The sequence below is a fragment of the Phacochoerus africanus genome, chromosome 12, assembly GCF_016906955.1.
Source record: "Phacochoerus africanus isolate WHEZ1 chromosome 12, ROS_Pafr_v1, whole genome shotgun sequence".
Lineage (NCBI taxonomy): Eukaryota > Metazoa > Chordata > Mammalia > Artiodactyla > Suidae > Phacochoerus > Phacochoerus africanus.
Genome location: NC_062555.1, coordinates 57,202,100 through 57,224,299, shown reverse-complemented (window position 1 = coordinate 57,224,299; position 22,200 = coordinate 57,202,100). Strand labels below are relative to the sequence as shown.

General features: G+C 46.4%; 1 protein-coding gene across 1 annotated transcript; it reads left to right on the top strand.

The window, feature by feature from the left end:
- Nucleotides 1-255: 255 nt before the first annotated feature.
- MSRB2 (methionine sulfoxide reductase B2) lies at nt 256-21,738 on the top strand. The gene is made up of 5 exons (XM_047754743.1): nt 256-452; nt 7,933-8,033; nt 13,918-13,994; nt 19,980-20,127; nt 20,990-21,738. Exons 1-5 carry the CDS (start codon nt 335-337, stop codon nt 21,092-21,094), a joined length of 549 nt encoding a protein of 182 aa, XP_047610699.1. The 5' UTR covers nt 256-334; the 3' UTR covers nt 21,095-21,738.
- Nucleotides 21,739-22,200: the final 462 nt, after the last annotated feature.

Genomic DNA, 22,200 nt, shown 5'->3' with positions numbered 1-22,200 from the left:
GCTGCAAGGGATCAGGGGAGGAGCTGCGAGAGAGTCACAGAGCTGTTGCGGGGCGGGGGAGAAGATCGCAGGGAGGCAGGTGGCTATATAGGCAAAGGTGGGCGGGAGAAGGCCAAGAAGGGCGGGTCGGGGCAGGAGCACTAATGGGGTTAGGAAGAGGGGTGCAGGTGGTGGGAAAGAACGCGGGGAAGAAAAGAAAAACAGGGGCGGGCGGGAGCGAGGACAGGAGGGGCTGAGTGAGGGTGGGGAGGGGTCGGAGCCTGACGTGTGGGCGGAGCCTGACGTGTGGGCTGGGCCTCGGGTGTGGGCTGGTCCCGGCGTGCGCAGCAGCGTCATGGCGCGCTTCTTCCGCGCAGTCCCGGGCTTACCCTTCCGAGAGGTGCTCTTGCGGGCAGTGTGGGGTCGTGCCAACAATGGCGGCCTCAGCCCGAAGGTCGGAACCGGAGACGCAGGTAGGACGCAGTCCCCGCCGCCATCTCCCGGCTTTTGGGTTCCCCTCACTCCCTGGGACTTGGGGGCCCAAGTTCTGGTTCTGAACCTAGCAATTCCTTCCTCGAGAAGCTCCTTTGGGGCGCCCCTGCCCGCCCACCGGCTGAGGAAGCGAGCTGTAAGCCCGAAGGGACGTGGGCGGGGGCTCACTGACCCCTGTGAGAATTTGAAAATAATCGGTCGTTTCCTCAAACGTGCACTTTTTTTCTTTTTGCATTAAATGTCAGGCTCCGGATCAGGAACCTCCCAGTGAAGAACCTCGGTGTTGGGCCAGCGGCTCGACCTGCGCGCTCTCTGCTATTACGGCCCCTGATCTGTTGCACGGTCCCCCTCTTCCAGTTATGTCTGGTGCTTCTCGCGAATGAGAAGCAGACAGTGCAGACTTTGCATTCCCGTGGGTCTGCTTCCTCTCTGCTCTGTGTTCCTGTGTTTCCAGGACTCACGGTTGCGTGTGGGCTTGTAATCGGTTCCCCCTTTAACCTGATACTGTTAGTCAATGGCTGAGGTTCGGAACAGGGAAAAGAGCGTGTATTTTCTACAAAATGTCTTTTGCTGCTCTGTGGGATTGGGGCCCGTTTACATTTCATCCTTTAGGACGGAGTCATCTGTGGAGACCTGTGTCAGCTGGCCCCGAATTTCAGATACATTGCAGGGGAATCCAGTTCCCCGTGTCGATTTGCTTTTTGGTCGACTACCCAGCATCCTATCTCTGAATCCAACTGTCATGTGTCCGCTGAGGCCGTTTAAAGATACCTATCTCTGCTGAAGATGGACCCCGTCAAGTGGAATTCTTTCTATCCCCTGATGTTTTCAAAATGTAGTGGTAAATAAATAAAAGCCCTGGCTCTTGTGGAGTGGAAGCTGACCCAACATGACTTCCGGCCTTGGCCTTCAGACCCCTTGGTGTCTGTAGTCAACCAGTCTGATATTTGTTCTTTGCCAAGCGCTGGTTTCCTGAGAACCACAGGTAATGGGGACATCACAGGTGTGGGCTAGAGCTCTGCTCATTCCCCTTTATAGAGTGATGGCTTCAGTGGAAATTTGTCCTTCATGTTTTTGTTTGTACTTGGTGCTATGGAAACAGCCTTATGACTTGCCTGGAAATCTGAGGGGTGCTTCAGCAACATTAAAATTTGGCCAGACACCAATACAAACAGGAACTGCTGACCTCTCAGACACCCCCCTCCTGAGTCTTTATTCTAAGGAAATAATTCACAAGAAAAACAAAGTTATTTGTGCAAAGATGTTTTTAACACCACTACTCTTAAAAACCAGAAACTGGCTAGAACCCAAATGTCCATCATTTAAGGATTTAATTGAACCATTAAAGTTCAGTTCAGCCAACTAGTGGGCACCCACTAAAAATGACAGGTAGGTAATAGCTCTGTGGCTAAGGGGATTTCAGTGTGGATAGTTTCACTTACTGGCCCTATGTCTTTGGGCATGTCTTGAACTTGATAAGCTTATACCTATTTTTTTCCTCTGTAAAATAAGGATAAGGATAATAGCAGCCTTGTACAGAGCAAATTAAAAAAAAATGTTTTATCAGAATATTGGAACTTAGCCAGCACTCAGTAAGCATTAATTCTAATTACACAAATAAGGATTCCCGTTGTGGCTCAGTGGTTAACGAATCCGACTAGGAACCATGAGGTTGCGGGTTCGATATCTGGCCTTGCTTAGTGGGTTAAGGATCCAGCATTGCCATGAGCTGTGGTGTAGTCGCAGATGCGGCTCATATCCCGAGTTGTTGTGGCCCTAGCATAGGCCAACAGCTACGGTTCCGATTAGACCCCTAGCCTGGGAACCTCCATATGCCCTGAGTGCGGCCGTAGAAAATCCAGAAAATAAAGATAATAATAATAATTACATGAATAAAGTGTAGCTACCATTTTTTTCCCCTTTGGGCCTGTGCATGAGGATGTTCCTGGGCCAGGGATTGAACTCACATCACCAGTGACCTGTGCTACTGCAGTGACGATGCTGGATAATTAATCCACTGTGTCACAAGGGAAGTCTGAAAGTGTAGCTAACCTTTAACCTATGTTGTGGACTTGGGGAAGGTAGAAAGAGAGAGAAGATGCTGAAAGTGATAGACCACTGTGCTCCAGTGCTGAGATTCCTGAGGTGCAAGAGGCAAGGCCCCTATGGTTTTGCCATCCAGACTGACCAAGAGCAAATTGAAAAAGCAAAGTAAGAGGTATCCTGGAGAAAACAGTGTTATTTCAGGAAACATTCTTTCTAGAGATCATCTGCTAGGAAACCATTCTGAGCATAAGGTTCAACAGTTCACTCACTGTGGTGGGAGGGAAGACTAGTCCGCAGATTGGAGGGGGCAGGGACTTCTTTTTATACCTGTTCTTATTAAGTTCCCTTTATGTCAATCAGTATTTATTGCAGTGAGGCTGGCTCACATGGACAGTTGGCAGTAAAGCAACTTTGGCCGGAAAGGTTAACAAAACCAGAAGGAGGTAACCAAGGGGTGGACCGTATGACCAAGAGTGGGTTTCCTTAAAGGTGAGAAAGTCAAGACACACCTCCTGGAACGTATGACCAAGAAGAAAGCGTGTGCAAATCACAGCACAAAGAGAAGGGAACCCAAAGGAACCCGAGTCTATCAAAGCATAGCTCCAGGTACAGCTGTATAGCTGTCTAGTGCAAAAGCAGCAGCTGAACACTTTTTGGTAATGCAGGCAGCAAGAGTGCAGCGGGATCTGAAAGATGCGCAGCCCCAAAAGGATCAGCTCGAGGTGCAGGGGATGTGGCTTAAGGGCAGAAACCACCTGCACACACAGGAGAGGAGAAGACCAACTCCATATCCTACTCTCTAGCCAAGACCTGACTTATTCCTGAGGGACACCTTGTTGTGTGTTGTGTGTCATGCACCTAAATGGCTGTGTAGCAAAACTGCGTAGAGTTTACCCACAAAGCAATTGTCTTTTTTTTCTTTCCTTTTTTTTTTTTTCTAGGGTCTTACCCACAGCATATGGAGGTTCCCAGGCTAGGGGTCCAATGGCATTGCTTGTGGCTGTGGTGTAGGTGGAGCTACGGCTGCTGACCTACACTGCAGCCACAGCAATGCCAGATCCAAGCAGCAGCTTCACCTACACCACAGCTCATGGCAACGCCGGATCTTTAACCCGCTGAGCGAGGCCAGGGATTCAACGTGTATCCTCATGGATACTAGTTGAGTTCAGTAACCACTGAGCCATAACGGGAACTCCTATTGACGACTTTAGATAGCTACTCAAGATGATAACAGAGCTTTACAAAGCAATGCAAACTTAAATGCCAACTAAATGGTGGAAACATTTTCAAATCATTTTAGGCTGTGTTAGCAGCAGAGAAAGGTGTTTTCATTGTTTTAAGAGCAAGTGGTATTGGAACTGGTTTAAATGGATGTGAACTATGTGTTGAAGTGTAAGGGAAGTGGAAGGCATTCCATTGTAGGCAGTTTTAAAAACTGACAGATGTGTGCATATAATTACATTTTGTAAGGCTTCGGCCAAGGGCAAGACACCAAAAGATGGCCAGTGCCAACGTGAGCCAGTGTGTCACAGTGACTTAAGCTGGGACTGGTCACTCTTAGGATCACCCTAAATGGCGGGAAAAAAGAAGGCAAAAGCAAGAGCAGGCTTTGGTAGTTTAAGAGTGAACTGTCTCCAATTCCTCCTCCCAGAATCATTTTTAAAGTTAAATTCAAAACCAAGTTTCTAGGAGTTCCCATTGTGGCTCAGCAGTAAGGAACCCAACTAGTATCCATGAGGATGCAAGTTTGATCCCAGGCCCCGCTCAGTGCATTAAGGATCTGGTGTTGCCATGAGCTGTGGTGTAGACTGGCAGCTGCAGCTCCAATTAGACCCCTAGCCTGGGAACTTCCATATGCTGCATGGTGCAACCCTAAAAAAGCAAAAGCAAAAACAAAAAACAAAAAAAAAAAACCCAAGTTTCCAAACCTACTCCTCTTGCAGTCTTCCCCATCTGCCAGAGCCCAAAAACTGCACAGTCCCTTGACCCTTTTTTTCTCTCACTTCCACATCTGACCCATCAGCAGATCCACCGGCTGGACCATCAGGCTGTCCGGCATCTGACCACCTCTCAGCTGCTCTACTGCTGCCACCTTGATCCAGGTCTCCACCTCTCAGCCGGACCAAAGTAGCCTCTGTCGTGGTTCCCCTGCTTCAGTCTTTACCCTGCTTCAATTTTTTAAGTATCTCTGCCACTAATCCTTTTAAAATACGTTAGATTATGCCATGCCTCTGCTAACTTTCCATTGTCTTCCAGATTCACTCAGAACAAAAGCCTTCCAGTAGCCTTTGAGGCCCTAAATGGTCTAGCCACCATTACCTGTTTGCTGTCAGGTCTACTGCCTTCCCTGCCAGCTCCAGCCGGTAGTCTGGCCTCCGTGCTGTGCTTCAGACATGCCAGGTGCAGCCAGCCTGTTGCTCCTCTTGCCTCCGAGATAGTCACATGGTGTTTGCTCATTTCCTGCAAATCTTTGCTGAAATGTCACCTTCCCAATAAGGCCTTCCCTCACTACTCTATTTTATTTATTATTTATTTTTTTTTTGTCTTTTGTCTTTTGTTGTTGTTGTTGTTGTTGTTGTTGTTGTTGTTGCTATTTCTTGGGCCGCTCCCGCGGCATATGGAGGTTCCCAGGCTAGGGGTTGAATCGGAGCTGTAGCCACCGGCCTACGCCAGAGCCACAGCAACTCGGGATCCGAGCCGCGCCTGCAACCTGCACCACAGCTCACAGCAACGCCAGATCATTAACCCACTGAGCAAGGGCAGGGATGGAACCTGCAACCTCATGGTTCCCAGTCAGATTTGTTAACCACCGTGCCACCACGGGAACTCCTTGTCTGTTTTCTTTACCTCTGTATCCCCAGTATTTAGAATAGTGTCGGTATATAGTAGGTGCTCTGTAAATAGGACCAACCGAATGAAGAAATGAATATTTATCAAATGCCAAGGCACTCTAATATATTCTAGGAATACACTGAACAATGACCAGCTTTTTCAGACTTTCAGCTTCAAGGTGGATGAGACATCCACACAAATTAACCTGCAATTGTTGTGATTAAACAGGTCTATTGTAGAGGCACTGAAGGCCGTGAGAACACAGAGGAAGAGCTTGCAACCCAGACCTGGGGGTGGGGACTGGGGGGCTCAGGGAATGTTTCCTGGAGAAGATAGCATGCAAACTGAGACCAGAGATGGGACATCCTGGAGGAGATACACAGGTGTGGATTTTGTATGGGTCTGGAACTCAGCAGAGAGATCTAGGATGGAGGAAAAATAGGTTAGGAGACTCGTCATGTGGCTAGTACTTTAAGGATTAAATCACCTGGCGGTGAGGAGGGATGACAGAAGAAAGCCTAGAGGGGACAGACTCCTCTGCAGACACCTGTATTCAAAGGAGGCTCAAGGAAGGGGAGCTGAGGACGGACGCTGAGAGGGAAAAGCTGGAGAGACAGGAGAATTTGGCATCATGGAAGCCAGGGAGTAGATGATACCACGAAAGAGAGAATGTCCAGTGTCACCACGTAGAAGTAGATGGGTGAGGATGAAGGCTTCCTTGGTGTCACTAAGAAGTCCTGGCAGCTCTCTGAGCGCCAGCTCAGTGCAGTGATGAGCTGATGTCTGTGTGTCACACCTGGAGGCACATGATGTCAGCTGGCCCCACTCTCCGCGATGCTAATCTTGCTTACTTGGTTGGGGTGGCGGCTTCTAGAATTTTCCACCTTCAAGGTACAGTTTCTTACTTGTAATTAATAATCTTTGAGATCATATTTTGAAAATGAGTGATTATTCCATTCTCCAGCGGTCTTTTCACCCAAGGGTTTTAGAATCCCCTGATGATTCCTGCTGAATCCATTTATTATTTTAGTGATTACAAAAGGGTGATTTTATCATTCCTTCTCCATTCACTACTTGGCATTCTGCATGATTACTCTGAAAGTCACTGGGCACTAATAGTTGTCACATAAATACATTTTGCTTCACTCCCCAAGAGATCAGTTCCTGAAAATGTGTGTGTAACTGAGAAGTACTTCCATAGGAACCTTTCAGAGGTATATTTCCATAAGAAAAAAGAAATCCCTGTGGCCTTATAAAAAGTCTTAAGAAAGGATAGCTTCTGATATATTTAACAGATAAAAATTCTTAAATATAATGTAAACAACCATAAGCAATCAAAAAAATATAGTACTAAAAATACCATATTGTGCAGTATTATTAACCGGTGACCAAGACACAGTCTTTTTTTCTTTTTTAGGGCTGTACCTGTGGCATATGGACATTCCCAGGCTAGGGGGCGAAACAGCTGCAGCTACCGGCCCATGCCACAGCCACAGCCACGCCAGATCTGAGCCACATCTGTGACGTAGGCCGCAGCTCACAGCAGTATGAGATCCTAAACCCACTGAGCAAGGCCAGGGATTGAACCCACAAATTCATGGATACTAGTCAGATTCTTAACCCATTGAGCCACAAGGGGAACTCCACAAGTCTTTTCTTGCTGATAAATTATTTAGGACTTTCTTTTTTCTAACCCGTAATGAAATTCAGATATGATTTTCTGACATGTTTGATATGTCAGTGGTGACATCACAGGTATTTAACGTTTCATCTTCGGTGCTGTGGTCAAGTTACCAACCCTCGGGGCCTCTGTTTTCTCCTTTGTAAGTTGAGGTGTGCAGATAAGAGCCTTTCATACTCTTAACTTTGGATGATTAAAATATTTATTTATTACAACATACATTAGACTTCTTAACCCCCTTTGGCTAAAGAGAGTGTGGTCCTGGTTTCTTTGTTTACACTCATGGGAATGAAAGTAGGAAGACAGAAGCTGAAGGGAGCAGAAGAAAGGAGAACAAGTGGGCAAAGCCCACGAAGCAGGATGATAGATTAAGGTGGGTCTCAGTCCCCTTCCAGGAGTATGTGCTCTAAGAGTCTCTCCTTTTTTCCACCCAAGACAAATTTTTAATAAAGACCTCCCTTGACAGACAAAATCAGAGATATCTTTATAAACCAGCAAGGAAGAGGGGTTTAAAAACCCAGTGATCTTTTCTCTCCAGTCCCTCAGCTACTCCCAGCTGTATCTGGACAGGAAATACTCCTCTGAATGTATTAATGGAAAAAGGATCAATTTCTCCCCTTAGGGACCCAAGGAGAATTTATTCTGCATTATTTCATATTTCGGCTGCCTCGTTAGCTTCTGTGCCCCCACGGGACTGGAAAATGGGCTCTCCACGTATTACTCATTTCTCATTAAACTCATGAGTCAATTAAAGCATTTCATACCTGAGCTTTCTGGTCGCTGTGAAGGAGGAAGGGGGTCGTTCTGCTGGGAGATGGTGTACTTTAGGAGAAGGACCAGGGGAGGAAAGATCACTGTGTCTTTCTGTTTTAATCTTTAAAATTTCCTATTTCACAACACAGGGTCCCTTACAAAGCGTGAGCCGTTCCTCTCCAAGAGTGAGTGGCAAAAGAAGCTGACTCCAGAGCAATTCCACGTCACAAGAGAAAAAGGAACAGAACCGGTGAGCTGCGCTGCTGTTCAGTTTCTGAATAGCTGTGCTGGGGGTGGGGGAGGACAGGTTGGAAAAGGTCTCACAACAGGACCAGTGCGCTGCCACCTGCTCCAGGACGCCCTCCCTGGGCGTCAGCATCCATCCACTTGTGCCAACCAGAGACCTTCCTCTGGACTCACCGCCCTCCATCACCTCGTCCTCCCATTCTGCCCCCTAAATGACCTTCCCATCACTCTGCTTCTCTCCGCTGCTCTTGCCTCCGGGCTGGTCCCCAGCCCACCCTCCCTGGCTGGTGTGCAGTGGCCTCCAGCTGTTTTCCTCACAGCTGTCTTTCCTCCTCGCCTCGCCATTCTTTGCAAGGCCACCAAAGAGATCTTTTGAAATCACAGATCTGACCATGCCACCCCCTGCTTGAAATCTTTAGTGGCTTCCCACTGCTTTCAAGGTAAAGAGAATAGTTTAAAACTGGCTGATAAGGCCCCAGAGACTCTGGCCCCTACCCGCTACCTCCATCCTGGTCCTGGAATCCCGCCCCTTTGCCTCTTGATCACTGCCCTCCTTTCAGCTCTCAGACCCTGGGCTCCCCTCTCCCTTCAGGCCCTTTCACCTTGTGTCCTCCTCCCCTCTCCCTCCCTCCCCCGACCTCCTTCAGATCTACCTTTCAGCTTCCAGCCCCATCTCACTCCCACAGGGAAGCCTTGTCGCAGCCCGCGCTGGGTTTACTTCTACCAGCACTTTCCCTTCTTCGCATCTGCCCGGTTGTTGGATTGTCCCTAGCAGGTGACGTGGTGACTGCAGCTAGTAGGCGCTCACAAAATAAACGCTTGTGAATGTCGGATGACTGCAGGCCAAGGGGTGGACACGTTATTGAAACGCCTTCAACAGCTCAGCTTTCTTTCATTTCCTGGGAGAACAGCCCTCAGGGGTTCCTCAGCGTAATGTACTTTTATGGCATGCGCTTCCCAACACACAGTCTGCCTTGGGCCCAAATACGGCCCCTAGAATATGGCTGCTGAACCAGGTCATTAGCTATTTTCATTTGTGAAGCAGACCACAGAGTGGACCACAGCACAGTGGTTTTGAAAGTCATAGAATAAATACTTCTGTCTTTGAATTTACCGGCAAAACTCAGGGAGCTGTGCGTGTGCCCGTGGCCTCATAATCATGGTCTCACCCTCAACTTTGCCACCGATGCTAAAGCCATTAGACAGGCCAGCAGAAATTGGTAGACTCTCGTGAAATACTGGTATTTTCGAAAATTTCCTGCGGGTGGGATTTTCGTAAAGGCTTCACCAGGAAAGAGACTCCATTAGCCATTATGCACGTAGCACAAGGGAGCCACACGTGCTGCTCTGTGCAGTTGTGCATATTCCCGGGGTGTGCTAAGGGGCCTGTTCTAAGGGATGGAGCCAGGCAGGGATTGGAGCTGGAGACGGCAGCCTGGAGATGAGCTGCCAGCTGTTTAGGAGAATAAATATATGGGGTTCTCAAACAGATGGTGTAATATACTCTGTGCATTTGGCCATTTTACAAAATGAGCATCATCCATTATTTTAAGTAATGTTATAAATCCCTTTCAGTTGATCCGTTTCCACATTTAACTTTTTAGGACACTGCAGAATGATAAGCCTCAGTTAGCTCCAGGAGGCTAAGGAAAGAGAAGTAAAACACCTGAGCTTTCTGACTCAAAATTAAAATTCTGTTGCCCATACTTTTGACTGGGCAGCAGTAATTTGCGAGCACTCTGCCAGCACAATGAAGGGGTCTACAGCCAGCCAAGCAACAACTAAAAGTCAGATTATCAATAAAAAGTAGGTTTTATGCAGGTCATTCTTGGCCTTCCAGATCTGCTGTCCACATGCTTCTCTCTGCTCTGAGCTCTGGGAAGACAAACCAGCTCCCTTGCTCCTGGCCCCTGGGAGACACCAGCAATATCAGAAGGCTCGGCAGAGAGTCAGGGAGCCAGGGGCCTGCCAGGGCTGTGTTCCTCCCATGCAGGGGGCGGCTCCTGCAGCAGCCCTCACCTCCAGCCGTGGCCTCGCAGGGCTTGGTGCCTGTCCCCTTCGGTGTCCCACAGGCTTGGTAGGGTTGCAGGTTCTCAGTCACTGCCCAGGGGTGCTTCACCTTCCCTTGCTGGCCTCCATCAGCCCTGTCTCTATCTTTGTAAATTGTTCTTTGTGAGATTATCTGCCAAGCATCCCCTTTGAGTGTGTCAGCTGTTCCCAGTGGTGTGTTGTGTTGACAGGATCAAGGAAGGGAGAACTCGCGTTGGTCCAGACAGTCTCTGGCAGTTCGGCTGCCGTAGCAGAATGCCATTCACTGGCCGGTTTCAACAACAGAGATTTCTCACCGTTCTGGAGGCTGAGAAATTCAAGGTCAAGGTGCCAGCCAATTTGGTTCCTGATAAGGCCCCTCTTCCTGGTTTGCACATGGCCACCTGCTGATCGTGTCCTCACATAGTGGAGAATGCAGCCATCTCTGTCATGTCTCTTCCTCAAGGGCACTAGTCCCATTCGCGAGGGCTCACCCTCAGCACCGAATCACCTCCCAAAGGCTCCACCTCCTACTGTCATCACACTGGGGGGTAGGGCTTAGACAGGAATTGGGGGGGCACACACATACTCAGTCCTCAGTATAAGGGGACTTATCTGGGGGGGGGTATTGGGGGTTATCGTGGAAGTCATTCTGTCTCTGAATCTGAGCCCCTCTGGTACAGTCATTTCATTTCTCTCTTCTAAATAATTCTTGAATCTCTCCTTGTCTTTTATTTCCACTGCTCCTGCCACAGTTAAATCCAGGCCTGAACTGGTGGCCGTTTGACTCTCCTTTGCCTCCAGTGTCTTCCTGCCCCCACTCTGACCCATTCTTCATGTAGATGTCAAGTGCTCTTGCTAAAAACCAGCTCTGATCATGTGCGCACCCAGTTTAAAAGTTTCCAGTGGCTTTCCATTTTCAGTAGGATGGTCTCATCATGGTCTCATCAGAGCCACTGCAGTGGGTCCTCCCCACCTGCACAGTGACATCCTACTGCCCTGTTCTGTCATGTGGGCCCAGCCAAGGCTGCTCAGTCTGTCTGAAATACACTGTCTTCCTCTTCTCTGATTAATTCTTACTCTTCCTTCAAAACGCAGTTTAGTGTCTTGGCATTTTTCTGTAAACACCAATTAGCCATGCAGTGAAAAGTAATGATGATAAAAGCTAAAGGAAAAGAAAATTCTGGAGTTCCTATTGTAGCTCAGCAAGTTAAGGACCTGATGCAGTCTCTTTGAGGATGCGGGTTCGATCCCTGGCCTCACTCAGTGGGTTAACGGCCCAGCATTGCTGTGGCTGTGGTATAGGTTGGCAGCTGCAGCTCAGATCGACCCCCTCACCTGGGAACTTCCATATGCCACTGGTGTGGCCTTAAAAAGAAAAAAAAAAAAAAGAAAGAAAACTCTGATCTCAGGCCTCTCAGACATTACCTGGTACAGAAAGCCTTCGAGGAAATTCCCTTAGTAGTAAAGGAACTAGTGCCACCCTCACCCCCTGCTAACCTCTCCATCAGAGCTACTGTCATTCAGTCTGCCAGCTGTCAGCTCATGTGTCTCATTCCAACTCAGTAGCAGATTCCAAGTGTAGGAACTGTGATTTGGTTTGGTTTGGTTTGGTTTTTCCATCTCTGCAACCTTAGCACCCAGTCCAGCACTGGGTACACACTAGATTTTCAAATAAATACTGGAGTGAACAAGTGCACTCGAAGCTGACTCTGGCCCTAAATAAGTGATAGGACTTGCAGAAAGAGAAAGACAAATACCATATGATATTGCTTATATCTGGAATTTAATATACGGCACAAATGAACCTTTCCACAGAAAAGAAACTCATGGACTTGGAGAACACACTTGTGGTTGCCAAGAGGGAGGAGAAGGGAGTAGGATGGACTGGGAATCTATTGCATTTGGAGTTGATAAGCAATGAGATCCTGCTGTATGGCACTGGGGACTATATCTATTCACTTGTGATGGAACACGATGGAGGATAATGTGAGAAAAAGAATGTATATATGTGTGTGACTGGGTCACTTTGCTGTACAGTAGAAATTGACTGTAAACCAACTATAATGGAGAAAATAAAAATGATTAAAAAAAAACTGATAGGACTTGGATAAAATCAGGGAGGAAGGGTGAAAGTGCAGACCTCAGGCAAGGAGGCAGAGGAGAAATGTCATTTCATAGAATATGTCAGCTAAGGATTCTTTTATACATATATATATTTTTTTACTTACTCTGCTAGCAGTTCCGTGTCACTCCAAGTGTCCCTGCAGTGACTAAATTATATTTTGACTATTATCAGACTGTCCAGATCCTGGGAGTAGCTTTTCTACATCAGCTTCAGGTCTGGGTAGCCCTTTGGCGGGTGTGTCTCATCGCCCAGGTGAGAGGGGTGTGAAACTTCCTCTTTCTTACAGATGCCCCTTTGTGCCAGCCTCAGTACCAGCATTCAGGGGACGGGCCCTAAAAAGGCCAGCTCACTACTCTCCGATGTCTCAACCAAGCTCAGGGGTTTTATTTTTTAATTTTTTTTTTCATTTATGAGTTTTTTGGTTTTTCGTTGTGTTGGGTTTTTTTGTTTGTTTTTTGGGGTTTTTTTTGGCTTTTTAGGGCTGCAGGTGCAGCACATGGAGGTTCCCAGGCTAGGGGTCGAATCAGCTCTACACCGTAGCCACAGCAACGCCAAATCCGAGCCACTTCTTCGAACACCACCACAGGTTATGGCAACATCCTTGACCCACTGAGTGAGGCCAGGGATCGAACCTGTGTCCTCATGGATAGTCAGATTCGTTTCCGCTGCACCACAACAGGAACTCCAAGCTCAGGGTTTTTAAAGAGGGGAAACATCCAAGTGTGCCCAGATGGCCGACTCAGTGAATTCGTCTGAAATGGTCTGTTACGCAGTTCCATGAAACCGTGCTGTTACTCCCACCTCAGGGAATGTGAGTTGTTGGACCTGTGACTCTGTCGAGGTGGGAGGTCTAGAGAGGGCTGCTTATTTCCCGAGTCAGCTCTGGGACTGGGCGACCTGTCCTGTGCCTCATTTTCTTTGCCATACCATGAGACGGTGCCCACCACCAGACAGTGCTGGCAGATCTTCACACTTGGCTTGTGCAAGAGTTTCTTTTTCTTGAAATTTCTTAGAGGAGATGATGAAAGGAATTGGGCCAAAAATAATCTTTTTTTTTTTTTTCCAAACAATGAAATCAGTTTACAAAATAACATTAAAAAAGAAATTAGACTTGGCTCACTCATTGTCTCAAATCTCCTTATCTTCTCGGAACCTCTATGTTCCTTAAGCCACAATGAACATGGTAATTTCATCTAAGTAGTAACTCAGGCATTAGGAGAATCTAGCTCATTATTTAGCATTTATTACGTATTCAGTGTCCTCAGCACCACAGGAAGCATATTAAAGGCACAACCCCAATCGCAGTGAGCTTTGCTTTTTATGTATCTATATCCTGTCTTTAATTGGAGATTTCAAAGTGTTTCAGACAGTGGACTAGATTCCTGTTGTATTAGCTCTTTTGAAATGGACACCATGATTTTACACAATCCAGAAGCCCGTTCTCTCATTTTTTCATGAGCTTTGATGTTTTGGGATGAAAGGTACTACATAAATACACAGCATTATTAATGTCATAATTTGAATATTTAGCACAATAAAGGCCGGTTGTAAACAAGCCTGCAGACTGCTTCACCAGGCACATTGTAATTTTCTCTCTGGTAATATTTGCACTTTGTCAAATTAATACAAATATGCCTTTCTTGGGGGACCTCATCTTGGATTGAGATCTGCTGTTTCATGTCCCGCCTCTGTTATGAGAAACCTGAACATGATGTATCGACTTTACTGTCAGCCTTTCAGTGGGACCTACCTGAATAACAAGGAAGCAGGAATGTATCACTGTGTGTGCTGTGACAGCCCACTCTTCAGGTAAGAAGCTCAAGAGGTACCAAAGAAGAGTAAGCTTCTAATTTCACACAGCTCTGTCTTTTGGGGCCTTGGATAAACACATACCTGTGTTGTTTTTAATTGCCCTTCTCATTTGGCCTGGTTGATATACGAGTCTTGCCTGTCCTGATTATTTCTAGTGTTTTAGAGCAATTAATTTCTTAGCCGATATTCTTTCTTTCCGTATCCCCAAGAAATAGCAAAAAAAAATAAAACTTGGTGGGCACCTTAAGATAAAGCTATTAGCATTGTTTTTCCCCCTGGGAAAGTATTTAAAGAAATTTAAACGATAATGGTATTTGGTTGGCCATGTGATTAAAACTCTCTCTCCCAAGGGGAAAAAAAAAATGGGTTTATAATTTAATTTAGGAAATGTAGAATTTTATGAGGATAGATTCCCCGCAGTGCTTGACAGCAGTGAATACCATGCCCTCGTCTATATAGCTAAAAGTAAATTTAATTGTCCCTTGATTTCAAAGCCTCTTTTAAGTCAATCAGGATCTGAAATCTCTCAACAAAGGCTTTTTTGTTTAGACATGCAGGAAACAGTCTAAAAAAAAGTAGATTCGATGAAGAAGAAAGGAAAACATCTTTGAAGTCCTGTTTTTCAGAACTTCAAAGATGTTTTCCTTTCCTTTGCCTCAACCCCAAATTGGTTTAGAATAAAATATAAATCAAGCCAGTTCTGTGCATCTTCCATTAGGAAGTGCTTCATCATGTGCTTTGGGCCTTGCACAGACTGGGCTTTCCTGGACTGCTGGCTGCTAATGGGGGCTGAATTTGGAAAGCCAAACCCCACTTGCAAGGATGAGGAACAGTCAGGATTGATCTTCCTTCATGCTCACAGCAGGGCAGGCCTTTGCCGGGATTCATTCCCTCTGTCAGTGGCTGGTGAGGGGACAGCTAACACGGCAGTCAGCCTGCAGTGGCCTGGGGAAAGCTGGGAGACATCGGTTAATTTTGACACAGTAAAATGGATGCATATTTCTGAGCTATGATTCTTTGACCTTTGATTCTCTTAAAAGGGGAGGAGTGGGACCTTGAGATGGCCAACCTGCTTTCAGCCAAGAATCCTATTGTAAAAGCGTAAAGGGCAGCCTTGCGCCTATGGTAACCAGATGTTCTCTTTCCATCTTTGAACTGGGAAGGCAGAAGACGTGAGCATGTTCGACATTTTAGTCTTTGTTTTTGGACTTCATTGGTGTTCCAGCTTCTGCACCTGTGAAGATGACACTTTCTTCCAACCCAGTGCCCAACATCCTACCTCACCACGCAGGCTCTGTCGGGAGATGTCCTGTATCTGCCCCATCCACTCTGGTGGCCAGCGGTCACATGTGGCTGTTGGGTACTCCAGGTGTGGCTGGTGTGGCTGAAAAACTGAACTTTGAATTTTATTTAATTTTAACTAATTAAACTTAAAAGACCACATGTGACCAGTAGCTCCTGTATTAGCACAGTGCTAGTCTAAATTAAGGAAGTTGAGTGACCATCCCCAGGTAGTAAAGCAGCCAAGACTAACAAGAAAACCAGCCAGTTCTCCAAAAGCCCTTTTTACTAAGTGGCTGGTTTACTGACCTGCCAATTTACCAACCTTATTTGTTTTTAATCATTCATTTCATCTTAGTTGCAGTTTGCATTTTCGTTTCTTAAGGACTTGTTTGTTCCATTTTTTTTTTCTCCTGTTGCTGTTGCATCTGAGACTGAGGAAAATAAGAGTATATTCATATAACCCTTATGTTGCAGAATATACTTTTGTTAAAGATGCATTTGTTTATGGGTGAGATAATGTTGTAGAATGGTTAAGTCTGTAGACATACATCCTGGCTGTGTGACCTTGGGCAAGTTTCTTAACCTCTCTGTGCCTCAACTTTTCCCACCTGTAAAGTAAGGGTGAGAGTAGTACTGAATTTACTAAGTTGTTGAGAGAATTAACTGAGTTATGAGTTAATACATACGGAAGTACAGGAGCAATGCCTGACACATAGCAAGCACCCAGTACATGTTAGCAGTGATATATTCTTAGAGACAGATCCTTCTTAGGGCTGTATACATGCATGTGTCTGATAATGAGGAACTCTTGAGAATCTCTTTTAATCAGTGAGAATCTATAAATGAAGACTACATTCCTGACAGCACTTCCCATTCAAGAGGGTAGGTAGCCATCGGGAAATAGGAATTCTTGCTGGAGCCCTCATTCTCCTTTCCTGTCCCCAGTCTCCAGCCTCAGGAATGGAGAGCAGAGGCAGAAATAAACATTCCTGGAGTTCCCGTCGTGGCGCAGTGGTTAACGAATCCGACTAGGAACCATGAGGTTGCGGGTTCGGTCCTTGCCCTTGCTCAGTGGGTTAATGATCTGGCGTTGCCGTGAGCTGTGGTGTAGGTTGCAGACGCAGCTCGGATCCCGCGTTGCTGTGGCTCTGGCATAGGCCAGAGGCTACAGCTCCGATTCGACCCCTAGCCTGGGAACCTCCATATGCTGCGGGAGCAGCCCAAGAAATAGCAAAAAAAGACCAAAAAAAAAAGAAAAAGAAATAAACATTCCTTTAGATGCTTGTTTAGAGTCAGAGCTGAAAAGTCAATCAAAGCTGGACCATTAAGGAATCAAGTGGACGAGGGACTGTTGGTTCTTAGCCGTTGGGCTCCTTGCTGCCTGCAGACTTCCCTTCACGCTGAGCCAATGTGCACGTTCTAGGGGGGCTGCTGAGCCCCCAGTTCAGAGACATTAAATCCAGCGTTTCCAGGTCAAGAGCACTCTTGGGATGTTATCACTCCCCTGGGGACTCCAGACTGTCACTCTGTTAACCTTGGAATTATGTGACTTTGCCCCCTCCCCTGCTTCCTCTATTCTCCTCCTTCCCCCCCAACACTGATTCTGGAGGTGTGTATTAAAATCTACTGTGAGATTGCAGGTTTCATGGTCCTAAACCTTTTTAGAATAGAAGTAAACTGAGAGCTGAATATTACTTCCCTTTTTACAGAACACCCTGACATCTTTGTGTGTTATAGTAACTACGTAACATTGTTAACCTTTCATGTGCTCCCATTCCTTCAAATGAATGGAAATTCTTCTACCATGAGGGGTGTTATCACCAAGTGCCTCTGCTTTTGGTTTGCAGGCTGTGGAATTTCCAGAAATGAAGATTAAAAACAAGGCAGATGTATCTAACAAAGCTAAACAAAAGAAACACCTCCAAGAGCATACAAATAAAGAGATCCAGAATTGTTTCAGTTTTTCAAGGAAAGGCCTTACAATCTGTAATCATTTAAATACGTACATTGAAGTTTCTAATTAGCCTTAATATTTAAGTTTCTATTCTTAGATTATATATGATGGGCCTGGTCAAATCTCCAGATTCTATTAACTGCGTCAATAAAGGTTTATTGTTTCCTGTATAATGTTTTAAATGACCTTTTATTAGTCTTAGATTCATTCATTTAAAAAAGTATTATATTCATAATTCTTCATCAAAATTCCTTTAATGATCACTACTTTATATATAATGTTGCGGGTGGAAAAGCTACGATCAAAAGATACTGAACATGTTTTTCCCTGGACCAGGGTGGCTCGGATGAATATTTTGGAACCCTTGGAAAAGGAAAGGTGTTGCAAAGAACCCAGTGTGAATGTGCAGCCACTTCTCACTGGACCCACAGCTGCTCAGATTCCAGGGATATCTGTTATTAAGAATAATAATGATGTTTAAAAGTAGTAGCTGCTGACTTAGGTACCACGTGTCTGACACCGCGCTAAAGGCACTGAATGTAGACAGCACTTCAGTGAATCCTCTCAGCAACCCTGTGAGAGAACAGTGCCATTGCTGTCCTGTAGATGAGGGCACAGAGGCTTTACCAGATGAAGTAACTTGCCAAGGTCACACAGACCTAACAGGCAGAGCCTGGATTCATACCCGAGTTGCTCAGAAGCCAGCCTCGGAGTTACCTCTGCATCTCTTCAAATGTTCCTGGGATCTTTTCAGGGGCTTTTCAGGTGCCCCCTTTTCCAGCTGCTTATGTGCCAGACCATGTCCTCCTCCCACACTTCAGTCAAGACGACTGCAGCAGACTGAATGCACAAGCACACAGCCTGAGGCGGTGGTCTTTTTTTTTTTTTTTTTTTAGCTAGACGTGAATGAGATTTGCAAAGTTATAAAACAATGCAGCTCTTCTCACTAAGTGTTTCAGTCTGGAAAATAGAACTGTTTGTTATAAAAATAGATTATTTATGTTAGCATGTAATGAATGTATTATTTAAAAAAATAATTTCTTGCCTAAGTCTTTTAAAAGTTCTCACTTGTAATTTCTAATTTGTTAAGTATTGATAGACATAGTGAACAAAAGCTCTCAGAGATCCTAAATAATTGTTTAGTGCGGGGGCGGGGCAAGACCAGACTGTTTGAAAACCACTGTCTTACACTAGACTTTCTAGTGCTGGGGTTTGTGCTGAGCTTCCTAATATGCTCATAGTCTGGGGGTTTGATTATTTCCCATCTTTTCTCCTTCTTTACCCAGGTGTTTTGTTTTGTTTTGTTTTGTGGTCTTTTTAGGGCCACACCTGCCGCATATGAAGGTTCCTAGGCTAGGGGTCTAATTGGAGCTGCAGCCGCTGGCCTACACCACAGCCACAGCAGTGCCAGATCCGAGCCTTGTCTGCAACCTACACCACAGCTCATGGCACTACTGAATCCTTAACCCACTGAGTGAGGCCAGGGATCGAATCTGTACCCTCCTGGATCCTAGTCGGATTCGTTTCTGCTGAGCCAAGACCGGAACGCCACTCAGTGGTTTTGTTTGTTTGTTTTTTTCCTGAGTTTACAGTCCACTTCATGTCTCGCTTCCGTAGATAAAGCCATTTCCCTGCCACTTCACCTTTTTTTTTTTTTGTCTTTTGTTGTTGTTGTTGTTGTTGTTGTTGTTGTTGCTATTTCTTGGGCCGCTCCCGCGGCATATGGAGGTTCCCAGGCTAGGGGTTGAATCGGAGCTGTAGCCGCCGGCCTACGCCAGAGCCACAGCAATGCGGGATCCGAGCCGAGTCTTCGACCTACACCACAGCTCACGGCAACGCCGGATGGTTAACCCACTGAGCAAGGGCAGGGACCGAACCCGCAACCTCATGGTTCCTAGTCGGATTCGTTAACCACTGCGCCACGACGGGAACTCCGACCACTTCACCTTTTAAAAATCTGCTTACCTGGAGTGATTTAAGGGAGCTCATCTTTCAGAGCACTCAGCGGGTCTTTGATGAGTAGATGTGCTTGTTGTCCCCGCCTCACCCTCAGCATCATTCTTCCCTGTGGGGCTTCCCCAGGAAGGTCACTGCCATGATGACTCTGAGTGCCCAGGCTTATCTAAACCCTCAGTACATATGCATAAGGTAGATATTATTATTCCCATATTACAGATGCGAAAACTGAGGCTTGGAGAGGATAAGCAGCCCTTCGATTTTCACACGGCTGCAAGTGGCAAAGACAGCCCTTGAACCCCAAAGGCAGTCCTTGAACCCCAAAGGCAGTCAGGCTTTGCATTTAGAGAACCCAAGGTTCCCATTGCTGAAGATGGCTCTCACCAGTCCTCACGCTTCTCTGATATACCAAACTCACGACAATGTGCTCCTTTGACTGCTGGTATTTCATTTGATTCCCCCTTTGCTACAATTAGAGCATGTGGATTTGATCTGTTTCCAAACAAGCAGCAGTTCACAAAGCGCCTCTGTTTTTGGTCCTTGTTGGACAGTGAGAGGGATGCCTTCAGCATCAAAGGAACAAGAAATCCTTGACCTGACAGGCAGCATCCTTAATAGTGGAGGTGTGGTGAGCCGAATTCCTAGAAGGGATTTTTTCATGGAACTGGCCCTGGGATCTGGCAGAAGATGAGGGAGTCGGATTGTGCTCCCTGGAAATGAGTTGGGGCCCTGGATGCTCTTTGTAAGTTAGCCGTCTTAGCAGCTGTGGTGTTGTAAATGTCTGACAGCTCTGAGAAAAAGTACTGCTCCGGCACTGGATGGCCTTCATTTTCTGAGGCTCACGGCACATCTGGCTCTGATGAGAGTGACACAGGGATCCTGAGACGTGTGGACACCTCGCTGGGAACAGCTCGCACGGAGGTTGTCTGCAAGCAGGTGGGTATCTTTGCTTTGTTTTGTTTCCCCCAATGCTGCCCCAAGCGCCATAGAGAGCTCTCTTGTCCTTACGTGTCAGGTGCTGCGCCACGGGAGTGCTCTTGCCACAGAAGCACTTTGGGTTTCTCCCGCGCTGCAGCTGGTCCCTCTTTCCCATCTCCCTAGGCCTGCAGATACAAGGAGCCTTTCCTGGCTCTGCCTTGCAAAGGCAGGAGCTGTGCAAGGATCTGAAAGAGCTGACCCTACACGTTCTGTTGAGCAGGGACAGGCAGCAGGAAGGCCCACTGTGGCTGGCCCTCTCCTCCCCCTTCCTCCTCTGCAGTGTGTCACCAGCAGGCAGAGCAACACTGTGGGTGTCATGAGAGTGCCATTCCTCCTGTGAGCCTGGGAGGAGAGAGCGGCTTAAATCCAAACAGGACATTCATTTTGATATCCTTGGGTGCTCAAATATTCTGGTTTTGTAAGATCCCAGAGGTAAGCAGATAAACAAAACAATAATAATACACTGGCTACAAGATTACCGAGTATTTACCCAGAAACTGTGCCAGTGCTTTAAAGGTACTGTATCCATGAACCATCACAACAACTCCATCACGTAGGTATAATCATCATCCCCATTTTATACACGAGTAAATGAAGGCCTAAGGTAAGTCATTTGCTCACATTCTCACTGATAAAGTAGAAAGCTATTTACCACTGCTGGGCTCTGCATCCTTTCATAATCAAATGCTGACGCGATGGGCTTTTTCCACATCCTGATGTCAAAGACTGGAGTGGGGCGGTCATGTGAGGTTCATCTGTCTGGTTTTACATAAAGAGCCTTGTCCTAGCTGAGCAATGACAGAGGCTTCTCTCCTTCCAGTGCGAAGCCCACCTGGGCCATGTGTTTCCTGATGGACCTGGGCCTACCGGTCAGAGGTTTTGCATCAACAGTGTGGCACTCAAGTTCAAACCAAGGAAACGCTGACCATCGCCAGGAGTCCCTTTCCCTTGCCACCCTCTCATTTCCAAACTTGGTTTTCATAATTTATGCAAATGACTAGTTTTTTAATGACCAAACTAGGCTAAGTTTGCTGGCACACCTTCTCTAATTCATTACCTGGAGTCAGCTCCACCCTGGCTCTGGCTCTGACTAGAATTTCACGGAATGACAGGGGGGCAGTCCTTTCCCTTAAATCAACCTCTGTGGGCTTTGCCAGGACCAGAGGGCATGACTCTTTGGGGACATTAGGAGGCTGATGGATAAGCCAAAAAACTCCTATAAAACTATGCTGAATTTTCCATTGCAGTCAAGTGTTTCACAGACATGTATAGATGAGAGGTCAAACGAGAAGAGGAATGAAAATACGGGATGAGGATGATCCACAGTCCCAGTGTGGAAAAGGCAATAAGGAGGCAGGTTGTGGACGAGCTGCGTTTTGGGAGGCACATGTGGGGATCCACGGGATGCAGGAGATTTTTCCCAAAACCTTAGACTGTCTTGAACATTCTAATTCCAACCTCTCTACCTGCAACTAACTTTCAATGGGCGTTTGTTAAACTTTAGTGATAATGAATACAAGTGGCTACAAAGTTAAACTTTAAAATGTTCAAATAAAATATTTAAATTTGTATTTGCTTTCTGTCTAAGTCTGGGAAGTTGCCCTTTCTTAAAAACGACTAAATCAGGGGAGTTCCCGTCGTGGCGCAGTGGTTAACAAATCCAACTAGGAACCATGAGGTTGCGGGTTCGGTCCCTGCCCTTGCTCAGTGGGTTAACGATCCGGCGTTGCCGTGAGCTGTGGTGTAGGTTGCAGACGCGGCTCGGATCCCGCGTTGCTGTGGCTCTGGCGTAGGCCGGTGGCTACAGCTCCGATTCGACCCCTAGCCTGGGAATCTCCAAATGCCACGGGAGCGGCCCAAAGAAATAGCAAAAAGACAAAAAGACAAAAAAAAAGACCAAATCAAATGTCAGTAAACAATTAGATCACATAGTAGTAAGTATCTGGTTACACCAAATGCTAATAGCAACTCAGGTGCTTTTTACAAATTGAGAGTCTTGATAGTTTGTTATTCAAAGTGTTTAAAATCATT

What these genes read in the sequence shown, in the direction of transcription:
- MSRB2 (XM_047754743.1), top strand. Translation starts at nt 335, where the DNA reads ATGGCGCGCTTCTTCCGCGCAGTCCCGGGCTTACCCTTCCGAGAGGTG. An exon ending in GAGAAAAAGGAACAGAACCG is followed by an intron (nt 8,034 to 13,917) that starts GTGAGCTGCGCT and finishes CTTTACTGTCAG; the next exon opens with CCTTTCAGTGGGACCTACCT. An exon ending in TGTGACAGCCCACTCTTCAG is followed by an intron (nt 13,995 to 19,979) that starts GTAAGAAGCTCA and finishes AATGTCTGACAG; the next exon opens with CTCTGAGAAAAAGTACTGCT.